At 36.7% G+C, this 13,124-nt stretch overlaps 1 protein-coding gene across 1 annotated transcript; it reads left to right on the top strand.

Annotated features, from left to right (window-relative positions):
• Positions 1-1,827: 1,827 nt before the first annotated feature.
• Positions 1,828-11,838, top strand: LOC127456519 (cathepsin D-like). Its single transcript, XM_051725056.1, has 9 exons — positions 1,828-1,994; positions 4,661-4,817; positions 6,653-6,776; positions 7,476-7,594; positions 7,683-7,882; positions 9,611-9,733; positions 10,459-10,603; positions 10,795-10,893; positions 11,285-11,838. The coding sequence occupies exons 1-9, from the start codon at positions 1,933-1,935 to the stop codon at positions 11,444-11,446; spliced, it is 1,191 nt and encodes a 396-aa protein (XP_051581016.1). The 5' UTR covers positions 1,828-1,932; the 3' UTR covers positions 11,447-11,838.
• The last annotated feature ends 1,286 nt before the right edge of the window (positions 11,839-13,124 follow it).

The following is a 13,124-nucleotide window of genomic DNA, read 5'->3' as shown; positions in this document are numbered from 1 at the left end:
ACAAATGTATAATGGTGAGTGATTTCAGAAAAAGAAAGAAAAAAACATACCTTTATTGGTATGGAATAACATAAATGGAACTATGGGAATTATGTTGTGACTAAACAAAATCCAAAATAAATCAAAACTGTGTTATATTTTAGCATCTTCAAAGTAGTCACCCTTTACCCAGAATTTGCAGAAATGTACTCTTGACATTTTCTCAACCAACTTCTTGAGGTATCACCCTGGGATGCATTTTTAAACAGTATTGAAGGAGTTCCCATCTATGTTGGGCACTTATTGGCTGCTTTTCTTAATTATTTGGTCCAAATCATCAATTTCAAAAAATTTTACTTTTGTTTTATTACATTTTAGTTTTATAATGAAATAAATTAATATGGTGGCACAAATATATTTTTGTCTACAAAACTAATTTCAAACATTTAAGCATACGCCTTCAGATCAAAAGAGTTTTAAGATTGTGACAAACATTTCAGGCAAGTGTTTCAAAACTTTTGACTGGTAGTGTAGGTTAGGGTTAGGGTAGGTAGGGTACGGTTGGGAAGGGTTAGGCTTAGGTTTGTGCATGGGGGAATGCATTCTGACAGCGGAGAATGTTACCATCACAGCCACTAACCACATCCTCCAAAGTTTTTGCATTGAGTTAATATGCATTATTAATAAAAAATGTATATCCTTTCTTATCTGCTAAAATGAGAACTTTCCTGACCCATGACAAAAAAAATGTCTTTATTTTTTTTCCTTCACCTGTATTGTCTTTATGATTATATTCATACATTGTTTGATCTTATTGAACATTTATATAGAAAAAAACTCCACAGTTTTAGCACAATGTGTGGACTTTTCAGACGGTCCCTTACCACACCCTCCACAGTATTAGCACGTTTTAGCACAATGTGTGGACTTTTCAGACGGTCCCTTACCCACCATAGGCAAATTTTCCAATTTATATTAATGTTGAATTGGCGATCTGGAACGATTTCACCCTAATGCCATCTGACCAGCTTAAATACGGGACAAATCAATACGGGACGCATCATTTTATCTTTAAATACGGGACGATCCCGTATTTTACGGGACGGGTGGCAACCCTACCGGTGTGGTTCCCAGATATTCAATACCGGAATCATTATATATGAATAAGATGTTGTATTTTCACAACCTAGTGTCTACTGTCCATTTTTAAGTATCCCAAAAACCACAACCCACAATTCTATGATTTTAACCCATGACTGTGTTTTCAAATTAGCCAAATTTGTTGTGAAAGCACGACCCTGGCAACACTGCACAAGAGCTGCAGCTGCTCTGAGGAAGAGAAAGGGAGATGTGCAGTGTTTAGAAAAAAACGCTGATTCTCACTAGATTGACAATTGCAATCCTTTTTTTCTTTCACAACTGCCTTATTTTGTGGTCGTTATTAGAGAAGTAGCCTATTTTAAAAGTAATACAGGTGATTGAAAACGTAACGTAACAGTTACTTTATTTGTGTATTCTGAATACGTAACGCCGTTACATGTGTTACGTTACAGCCCAACCCTGCCTTGCGAACAATGTCTCTAACCTTAACCCTAACACAACTATTTTTACATATTTTATATAAATGAAAATATTAATACTTGTGAATATAAATAAATATATTAATATTTACATGTATTTATATTAAATAGACTTGTTTCACATTTTAAGTGAAATTAAAACGTGATTTATTATTTCAGTCATTATCCAACCTTTTACTGCGCAGAATAACGCGCAGTCTTGACGTTCATGAGTGCGCCGGTCCCTCATCACATGACTGTTGGGAAAAGTTGCTCTGCATCAACATCAGCTGACTGCAGCCGTTTGCCCTGAATATCAGATCACGCGACACTACACTGTCCACACATCAACACAATTCCTCAGATGCGCTAACACCCCTGAGGGCTCGCCAACATGAGACTCGCCTGTCTGCTGCTAGCTGCTGCCTTTGTATGGACATCCGATGCGATTGTTCGGTAAGGTCAAAGTAACTTAACAACAGCGACACAATTTGTTCATTAGCGTAACAACACACGATGTGCCTGAAAACCTCGTGACAATAGCTCCAGTGTGCTTGTTCTTGTTGTTGATTCACGATGGTTGTATTTTATGGTCCTGTTTAAGCCAGTTCATTTGACAGACATTAGCTGGATCTCAAATCGTAATTAGATTTAGTGGTTTTTACACGTTCAAACGTCGTTATGATGCCCAAAAACGCGGTCTAGTTAAGTAGCTCACTAGGATTTGTTTCGCAGCCCTTGTGTAAGACATTATAAGACACATAGACGTCGTTTGTGGGTCTCCCTCAAGACAAGAGCCTATCTGGACCGTTTGTGACTTCAGAATCATCTTGACTTGCCCCTCCTTTTCTTTTTAAAAGCAAAAGTCTGGGTTCCAGTGTGGCACTTACAATGGAAGTGAATGGGGAAAATCTGTAAACGTTAAAATACTCACTATTTCACAAGATGTAAACAACGTGTGTTAACATGATTTTAGTGTGATAAAATCACTTACTAACCTTTTCTGTGTAAAGTTATAGCCAATTTTACAACTTCGTTGCCATGACGACGTAATGTTGTAAACACTAAAACCTTAAAGACTGTAAAAACTACGTTGTAAATAGGGTCGCAAAGGGGCGGAAAATTTCCAGTAAATTTCCGGAAACTTTCCAGTAACGTTCCATGCGAAGTTAAGCAGGGGAATTTTGGAAATATTGTAAAAAACTTTGGGCACTTGGCTATATGCTGCTGCATCTTTGTGGCATTCTTAACATAGGTCTTTGCACAGTATTTGCAAATGTACACAGCCTTTCCTTCTACATTGGCTGAGATGAAATGTATCCACACATCAGATGGAGCACGTGGCATTGTTCTGTAGAATAAGATTAGAAAAAAGCTTGTAAAAAAAAAGTATTCATTTGTCCAGCATCAATTGTAAAATATTTTTACCATTCCAGAATATTCCAATTGTTAAGCTAACTATTTATATATCTGGCATGCTTAACAATTGGAATATTCTGGAATGGTAAAAATATTTTACAATTGATGCTGGACAAATGAATAGAAATAGGCTAGATGAATAGATGAACACTCCTCAATCAGCATGCTTAATCAAACTATAACCTATGTTCTTGTATGATAACAGAAAACTGGCTAGCAGAAGGCAGAAGAAACAGCATCACAGTTGAGTTAGCTAGCACCATGATAGCTAGCCTCTTAAATTGTCAATGAAATGGTGTTAGCTAGCTTACATTTAGCATATCTGATTTACTGGCTAGCTAGCTACTGTATAAACACATTTTGATTTAGTATATGCTAGTTAAACTTTAGTACCATAGATCAAATATATTTACCCTAGTAATATCATCAAAACTTACTTGACTGGATGTAGTCCTTGGGCTCAAATGAAGTAGTGTGGCTTCAATAGTTCTGCTGTAGTAAGTAGCCTGCAGTAAGTAGTGTGCTGTGTGCATGTGATTGAGGAATGTGCAGGGTAGAAATTCAACTGAATTTGCATTAAATCTGATTGTTTTAACCAAGATTATGCTGCAAGATTTAAGTTCCCTGTTATAGGCTAACTTGCAGTTTTGCAAATTTCCAGTTTATTCCCATTAATTCCCATATATTCCCATGGAAAGTTTACAACTTTGAAAATTCCTGGAATTTTGCAACCCTAGTTGTAAACAACTTCTCAGCTCAAATAATACACAAGATTTAACAGAAGAATTAATGTAAGTGCTTTTATAAAATAAGCTTCACATTTCTGTCTTAAATCCTCCAAAAATTTTCCCCATTCACTTCTATTGTAAGTGCCTCACAGTAACCTCGATTTTTGCTTCTATTTTTAATTTAAAAAATAAATAAAATTAAGGATTAGTCGAAATACATTTTTTGTTGGAATCAACATTATGCCACAAAAGCAGTCTATTTGAAGCTGGAATATTCCTTTTAAGTTCAACCTTTAGAAATCCAGATTCTAGTCTAGCATGCTTCGATTCCAGAACTAGCACAAGTATACATCTATTGATGTTAGTTCCGATCATGAAAGACATCTGTTTTGAGGTTCTTGCTTTTGTGGGTTATGACTTCAATGATAGAAATTGACCTCATTTGTCAGAGGATTTTCTTGACACACATACTGAGCTGTTTAGGCTTTTTCACCACCCTGTCAAAGTCCAAAACACAACAGCATTTACTGCATCATAACAACTTGCCCCATACATGAAAAGAGAAAGTTACATTTGATCTCTGTAAGCAATGCAACTACTTGCATAGTTTTGATGAGAAAAATAGCTGCCCTAACAGTTCTAATTAATTGTTTAAAACCTTTAAGTATATGTTTGAAATGGGTATGTATAATAACAAAGTATTGCCCAGCTCATATTATTTGGGCTATTACAGGGCAGTAAACATAGTCCTCTGCAACCAGCTGATTTGAATCCTAATAATTGATTATTTAGGTGTGTTCATGTGTGTATGAAAAGGAGCCTTGACTCGTTTTCAGTATGAGAATGTTTACAGTTTGTCACAGGTCATTTTTTGTAAGTGACTGCAAGATAACAGTGTATACTGTAGTAAGTCTGAATGAAAATGAATGTTGGAGGCAAAGACTTGATAGCATTTCTGTGTCTGTCTCTCTCCAGGATTCCACTTAAGAAGTTTCGTTCCATAAGACGGACAATGAGTGACTCTGGTAGAGCTGTAGAGGAGCTTGTGGCTGGTTCTGTACCCTTGAAATACAACCTGGGCTTCCCAGCTAGTAATGGTCCAACTCCTGAAACTCTCAAAAACTACCTAGATGTGAGTACTGCCTATTTCCTGTGCTTCAAGTAGCTTTCTGTCTAAGGTAACTGTGGTCTGTTTTAATCCTGTGGCTCCATTTACTGTAAAAGCCTCTTAATCATTTACTAAACATCCCTACTTGGCCTGGTTTTTCAGTAGATAACTTACTCCGGCATAATGGCATTGAAAATCAGTTGATTTAGCTGGGAGCCTCTGTGTGTGTCACATGAATGTCTACTCTTTGTAACCACAGATGTTGCATAAAGTTGCACACACAAACTGGACATAGTGCAATATGAAGACAAGAAGTTGTTATAGTTGATGATACAGACCTTTTGCTCAATCATATGATTTAAGTTTCACCATGTCATCAGGTGGGAACGTGACTGACACCAGCAAAAAATGAACTTGAAACCAGTTATGTTAGTTTTATTCAGCAAAAACTGTGGACTTGCATTTCCTGTCATTAGCTCTTATGGAAAGCGTGATGGTCCATTTTAAGTGGTCATGAGACTGTTTGTCATGCCTCTGAAACAATGACTCAACTAAAGTTGAGTGGACCACACAATCCGCTTTGGCCGTATGCAGGTGATATTTTTGCCAACAATAGTTTTTCAAGAATCAACCAAATTGAAACATGATCTAAAACCCCTTAAGAACTTGTATCAATAACAAAGTAAAAAAAAAAAAACTTTGCATATAAAATTGTCATATTTGCATAGGGATAAATATTAATGTAGGAGAAAATTCTCTTTATTTTTTATTTTTTTTTCTCCCCCAATAATCCCTAAACGAAGACCACAATTTTTGACTAACTGCTAGAGCTTTCAAGCTGCCTCCACCAAACTGGGAACTGACCTTCAGGCTGTTCTTGACTCTGGTTGCTATATCTCTTTTTTTTTTTTTTTTTTTTATCTGATAAGACTTATGGTTTTCACTCAGCAGACAATCAACTTTCAGACAAGGCTTTGTCAAGCCGATGCATAGTATAATAAATCGTGCTGTAAATCGATTCAATTTTTTAATCCAATTAATCACATGGTATACCTTTTAATTAATTGAATTGATCGCATATGTAGATATTTGCTGAGAAAGCCCCTCAAATAACAAAAATTCAATTTATTATGATAAAATAATTATAAATGGCTGTATTTATAAAAAAAAAAAAAAAAAAAAAAATAGTAATTAAAATACATTATTGTGGCAGACGAGTAAAGCATTGATGAGCCAAATGTTCAATAATTTGTAATTATTTTTTATCAGTCTATCATTGGCCTACAGTCTCCAGCAATCATTTAGTATTAAGGCTATTCTATGGTACGAGGACATTTTTAATTTAGTTAATTTTTTTTTAACGAGTTATTTATATACATATATAATTAATCGCACTGAATTAATGCGTTAAATCGTCAGCCCCTTATAATAAGATTATAAGTAGATACATTCATGTCACTTCTCACTATCAGAGATCTCTACCCCTGTAAAAAGTTAGAATCATACTAGAATGTTACAATTGATACAGTTAACTCTTTTCAAAGTTGGGAACTAATAAGCATAAAAAGTTTTTCTATAAAATCATAATGGATTATAATGTCCTGAACTCTGTAAAAATAGAATATTTATTTATAAAGTACCATTTAAGGTTGTTTTAAAATGCTGAGATTTTCAATTCAGTGTAACTAAAATTTTGTGAATATGCATCACAAGCAATACAGTAATTGTTGATATCAGTAACATTTTCTATCAGTAACAAAACCCTAGAAAATGTCGTCATGTGAGAATAGTGGGGGTTTTCTTAGGCTACAGCTGTTCTGCTGATACATTTTGAACTAAAGGAGTGTTTTTGTTTTCAGGCTCAGTACTATGGAGAGATTGGCCTTGGCACTCCTGTCCAGTCCTTTACTGTGGTGTTTGATACAGGATCCTCCAACCTGTGGGTGCCTTCTGTCCACTGCTCCCTCACTGATATCGCCTGCTGTAAGTCAATGAGCGTAGAATGTTTATTTCAATCTTTTTGTTGACGTTTATTTTGACAAAAGAAATTTAATAATGTTAGTGTAATTATCCTTTTAATGCATTAGAACAAAAGGTTCCTTGGCTCTACTCTGGCAATATTTGGTAAACTAGCTTTTCATGTTCTCCAATATTGTTTTATTCTGTCTGATATTCCGTCATTGATTGTTTATAGGCACTAGATCATAATTTACTTTGTAATACATCTTCAAAATTAATTCTAAAGGAAACAAGAACCAGTTCAAAGTGGTCAAATTACTCAAGTTTGTCTGTGGCCTCTTTTTGTGAAATGTTAAAGAGTTTGTTCCCGTAATCTGTTTGGGGGGGGGGGGGGGAATTAGTACCAAAGACAGCATCACCCCCTTTCTACGAAGTTAGATATTTTTTTTTTTTTTTTTTTTTCTGCAACTTCTGCAGTTCTAGAGTCTTGCAGAACAGACTCGATGATAAACTTCTAAGTGCATTCCTTCCGGTTTGATTTGTTTGGGTATTTCATAATGAGATTAAAATTCTGTATGTTTAGAAGCATTTTTATCCAAGCAATAAACTTATAAGGTTATCCAATATGGGTGTTGTGCTGTGCAGTGATATACACAGTAGTTAGGTGAACAGTTTCTTAGATGGATGAGTGTGTATCTTTTCTGACAATTTTTAATCTTATAGTGCTTCATCATAAGTACAACAGTGGCAAGTCCAGCACCTATGTTAAGAACGGGACTGAGTTTGCCATACAGTATGGATCTGGAAGCTTGTCGGGGTATCTCAGCCAGGATACGTGCACGGTAGGATTCAAAAAGTCTAGCATGTCTAAAAATGTTCTGTCACTTGAAATGATGAAAGAAACAAACCGATCTGTTACTTCTCTTTTAGATTGGGGATATCGTGGTTGAGAACCAGATATTTGGAGAAGCGATCAAACAGCCAGGAGTGGCCTTCATTGCAGCCAAGTTTGATGGTATTCTTGGCATGGCCTATCCTCGCATTGCAGTGGACGGGGTCCCTCCTGTTTTTGACATGATGATGAGCCAAAAGAAAGTGGAGAAAAATATTTTCTCTTTCTACCTGAACAGGTACCTTTATAGATTTACAACCTTCTGATCCATCTCAGACCTTTATTAAATAAAAAAAGGGGTTCTCAGAATGGGTAGTTAATTTAGCACCTCTGCTGTTTTAAAATATAAAACGGTTAGTTCCAGTCCTCGATTCTGATTGGACGAGAGACGTTCTAAGAGTGCTGATGTCTCAGAAAAGCAGAGTATCAGTGCTGTTTGTATCACTCCGCTTGTGTTTGTGGCATTCTACACTAAAGTGGAAGAGCAGCACAAATGTGTAAAAGAGCTAGATGCATCTCTTCATTTATCCCAGTGACATTAAATACCATTTTTGTGTGTTATGAGCGAGTTGAGCTGATGTTCATTTGTGCTGCCAGTCAGCGAGCGGTTTCTTTGAAGTCATCGGTATGGACCCTTTTCACACATCCACGTTCACAAAGCTGTTGGTGAATGGGGAACCACAGCAAATAAGATTGAGCTTACCTGTTTGCTCCAACAGCAAAAGAAAAAATCAACAATTTCACTTTCACAGCTTTGCAAAAGAAGATAAAAATATACAGCGCTGGTTAACCCCTCAGCAGCTGTGTTAGAAGCCTCATCGCAGCTGTGGTAACAGAATTATTTTTTTTTTAAACATAATATAAGATAATATAAAACAAAGTACAATGTTATAAATTTACACTAAATATTTAAATTGTAAATATAAAAAGATTGCTACATTTATGTTAAAGGCGGAAACGCGTCATAACAGGTCCGTGAAAAGGGTTCATTGTCTCTAGCTCCGTGATCGCTCTGTTTACTACTACACTTCAAATGGGATATAGTTAAACTAACAGCTTCAGCATTTAGGCTTATCACAGAGACACAACAGACTGAGTAATCACACATACGATTACTTGATACTATTGGATACCGGAGTGTCTTCTTTGGAAGGAAATGTAAACAAACATTCAACATGGTGGAGGAGAGTACGGTTTCTATAGTGAATGACTCCTGCGCACCGCTACTGCGAAATAGGGAGGAATACCCCTGCTTGGCGGCTATTTTTACACAGAGAAAATAGGATTTATTTTACCAAAATTACATTATCACCAGCAAGCTGACTAACACTACAGCTGAGGAATAGAGTTTATCAGCTATAGCTTTACTCGTCATCTCTGCTTGGGAGTCGTGACAGATGCGCTCAATCACTTTCACTCACTCACACACACACACACACACACACACACACACACACCCTTGTTTCTCCAATAACTTGTAAGAAACCACCCAAGCCATCGAGCTAGTTCTAAAGTGATGATTTTTTTTTTATTTTATTTTTTTTAATGTTTTGACATTTTAGTAACAGAGGCTTGGGCACATCTATTTAACTAGCAACAGCAGATCCTGATCTGTGGCGTAAGAAAGTAGTTCCATGCACAAATGCTTTATTGTTGAACTGCTGTGTATAAGATTACCTTTGGAAGATTACTTGAACTGTGATTACCTCCGCACTCAGCCTGCGGCCTCGTGCCTGCAGCCAAATCACAGCCGTGCTGATAGGGTCATACAGCACTTGCTCGTGTGATATTGCTTTAGTATCCTGCTTATTTAAAAGACCATTATAGATATAAGGTCATTCTGTCATACACATGGTGTGCCCATGGTGTTTACATTTTCTGTTCTTCATATGGTTTTGAGTGTTCTGGAGTCAAATTTGTTTTTTTGCATGATTGTTGTGGATGACCCTGTTTATTTGTTCGGCAGAAACCCTGACACCCAACCTGGTGGCGAGTTACTCCTTGGAGGTACAGACCCCAAATATTATACTGGAGACTTTAACTATGTCGACATCAGCAGACAGGCCTACTGGCAGATTCACATGGATGGGTGAGAACTTGCCTTTGTATTACCCAAAAAACAGGTTTTTAACAGTACAGAGTTAATCTAAACATTCTTCATACAAATCTATGTGTAGAATCAAAGTTAGTGTTTTAAGGGCAGCATCTCATTGCAAATCCTCTATCGGTCCTGGCTGTTTAAGCATTCCCATTATGCATTACTCTTTGCCACTATCAAATCTTAAGTGCACAATAAATTGTCTAATGTTAAGTGCACTGTTTCCCACCATTTAGAGTAGCTAGGAGTGAAAAAGTATTTCGCAGGTGGTTCTATTGTTCCTGTAGTTAATCTAACCTCTGCAATGGTAAAAGGCTTCATTCTGTTCATTTAGCATCTTTAAATGGTTGTACTCTTGGCTGACATTTGTATAAAGTCTCTACAGACAGAATGAGTATTTCGTCTTATTGAATTAGAGCTTAAAAGCTTTATCTGTTTTAAGATACAAGAAACCTCAAGATATTAGCAGCATTTTAGGGCAACATTGAAATTCTAACTTAAGCAAAAGCAGTTTTGGCACCAATTTTAAGACTTGCTGGTTCAAGCCTATTTAGGAATGGCAAACCTGTTAATTTGTGTATGTAATGAATATGAAAAATACCATGCATGTGTAATCAGATCGTGGTCTGTTATGTAAAAGGTACCACTTAACCAGCAAAGCGGAATAATACTTGTTTTTAACAGTTCTGTGTGTGTGTATGTGTGTGTGTGTGTAGCATGAACATTGGTGGTGAGCTGACACTGTGTAAGGGAGGATGTGAAGCCATTGTTGACACTGGAACATCACTGATCACTGGTCCATCCGCTGAAGTCAAAGCCCTGCAGAAGGCTATTGGAGCGATCCCTCTGATCCAGGGAGAGGTACTAAAACTTTAAAAATTAATACAATTTAACATCGCTGAGGCTTTTAACTTAATCTCTCTATGAGATTGAATTGAAATTGAATTTTCTTTTCACCCTGTTGAAAATATTGCATGCTTGTGTACATGATTAAATGCATTTTAAATTGCTTAACAATTTGTCTTCTCTAATTACATCTGTTCTCTCTCTAGTACATGGTTGACTGTAAGAAAGTGCCCACACTCCCCACCGTCTCATTTATTCTGGGTGGAAAGACTTACTCTCTGACTGGAGAGCAATACATTCTGAAGGTATGTACATTCTCTATCTTTTCTGGCACTGATCGGTGCTTCTGTTTTGATGTGGTGCTTTGCATTGTCAAAGTTGTGAAATTGACGTGTTGTTTGTGATCAGGTCAAACAGTATGAGTCACTAGAACATAATCATGTGCCTGGATTTTTTTCTAAATCACATGTGGCTTCTAAGACTGTGTGATAAGCTTTCATGTTTGTTTTTCCACAAAGACTTTTTAAAGATTAGATCCTTTTTCTTTGTGTTAGGACAAAAAGAACATGAAAAAGTTTTCTTTTTAAGTGGAGGGTGTGGGTTAGTCTATAGTAATTATAATTAGCTTTATATAAAGTCCACGTTAGGTCCCCATTTAGATTGCAATGTAATTATGTGTGTGTTTGCGCCTCACAGGAAAGCCAGGGTGGAAAGGATATTTGTCTGAGTGGATTCATGGGCCTGGATATCCCAGCTCCCGCAGGACCCCTCTGGATTCTGGGTGATGTGTTCATTGGGCAGTACTACACTGTGTTTGATCGTGAGAATAACAGAGTGGGATTTGCTAAGGCCGTATAAGCCCAGCTGTAGCCCTTAACACTGAAGAGGTGTCATGAGAGTAATAAGAAATCTAGGAACTTTGTCAATATCATCTCTGCTTAAATGGCAGAGTAGCGGTATGATTGTGTTGTTTGCACTGCTTTTAGATTTTCAAATGTTTTTGTTTTATAAAGGAGTATGTGGAGATTAAATGATTCAGGGAAAAGTCCTAAAATGACAAGTTACATTCATTTGCTTTTTAGCGGACGCTTATCTCAATATCTGTGATTATAACACCATGTTTTAACATTTTAATTTATGATTGTGTTGTTGACGTCATTTGATTTTAGACACTACCAGTTTTACTGTTGAAAATTTACCTCCAATAGTTGAACAAATTACAATGGAAAAATAAAGAGATTTTAAAACCACCTGTATTATTCTCTCATTTATGTGTCTGCCTTATTTAAGTGAAGCACTGTAATACTATAACCTACGGATATTTTTCCCCATGTGAATAAGGGCTCAAGATTTAAGGGTAAATATACAACCAGTCAAAAGTTTGGGCACTAGACAGACATTTTTGTTTCTCAATGACTACATTTACATATACACCAGAAAGCGGCTCATTGCGAGAAAGCAGCGTTCTGGTTTACATGCACTGTGTAAGTGGCATACTGTTTACTCCTGTATACATACATGCGTATCGGTCAGCAGCTTTATCCACTGCTACGCAATTTCCCTGCAATGCTGGAGTAAAGAACAAACATGGAATCCAATGAAGACTTTGCTATTTTATTCTCTGTTGCTTCACTTTATTTCCAGATATTCTAGAGTTGTTACTGTGTTTGTTCTTTAATTTTCCTGATCTGCAGCAGAATTGCTCTGCAATAGTGGGGTTTCCCTCTTACATAAAAGTCAGTGATTCCCCCAATGTAGGAGCACATTTATGCGAACGTGAGGGACCGTCGATATTGGGTATAGTTTATAGAGCATGTTTTTTTGTTTTGTTTTCTTCTTCACTGTACTCCCAGAATTTTTGAATTCTTTCTGCTGTTAACTTGTTTTTGGGCTCCATCCTATGACGTTTGTTATCTGGTCTGTTCACGCACATGCGCACTCTTCAAACACTCATCAGAACACCACTTATGTGTTTACATGGCCACTTTAGCTGCATTCTCTGGCAGAAACCCAGGTGTGTTAAACTGCTTTCCATTAAAGGATTATTCACCCAAAAATTTAAGTTCAGTCATTGTTTACTCACCCCTGTGTTGTTATAACCCCATATGACTTTCTTTTTTTTTTTTTTTTTTTTTTTTTTAACACAAAGGGAGAAATTGTAAAAAACAATGTTGTGCTCAGTGATGTCATACAATGGCAGTTTATGGTGACCACCTCTTCAAGCTTCAAAAGGACATAAAAGTATAATTCAGAAGTCTAATAAATGATTCCATGAGACTCATGATTGTTATGAAAGCATACGATAAGGTTTGGTGCGAAACAAACCAGAATGTAATGTATTATTTAGTAAAAATATTCACTGACAGTTGATTTCCTGTGCTTTAGAGCTATTTGCATGAGAGCAACAGTAGTTAAGCAGCACGCACGAGATGGGGCGTTCAAGCGAAAACTCATTTTGTTTTGCTTCAACCCTATTTGCATATTACGTAGTCTGCATAGGGCACCAACTCCCTAGGAGGGCACCACCTAACCCAAG

Source organism: Myxocyprinus asiaticus, chromosome 18 (assembly GCF_019703515.2).
Source record: "Myxocyprinus asiaticus isolate MX2 ecotype Aquarium Trade chromosome 18, UBuf_Myxa_2, whole genome shotgun sequence".
Classification (NCBI taxonomy): Eukaryota; Metazoa; Chordata; class Actinopteri; order Cypriniformes; family Catostomidae; genus Myxocyprinus; species Myxocyprinus asiaticus.
The sequence above is the reverse complement of the archived record's forward strand: the minus strand, read 5'-3'. Positions and strand labels throughout refer to the sequence as shown.

Coding starts and splice junctions, on each gene's coding strand:
- LOC127456519 (XM_051725056.1), top strand. CDS start 1,933: ATGAGACTCGCCTGTCTGCTGCTAGCTGCTGCCTTTGTATGGACATCC. Junction 6,777..7,475: donor CCTCACTGATATCGCCTGCT/GTAAGTCAATGA, acceptor TTAATCTTATAG/TGCTTCATCATAAGTACAAC. Junction 7,883..9,610: donor TTCTCTTTCTACCTGAACAG/GTACCTTTATAG, acceptor TTTGTTCGGCAG/AAACCCTGACACCCAACCTG.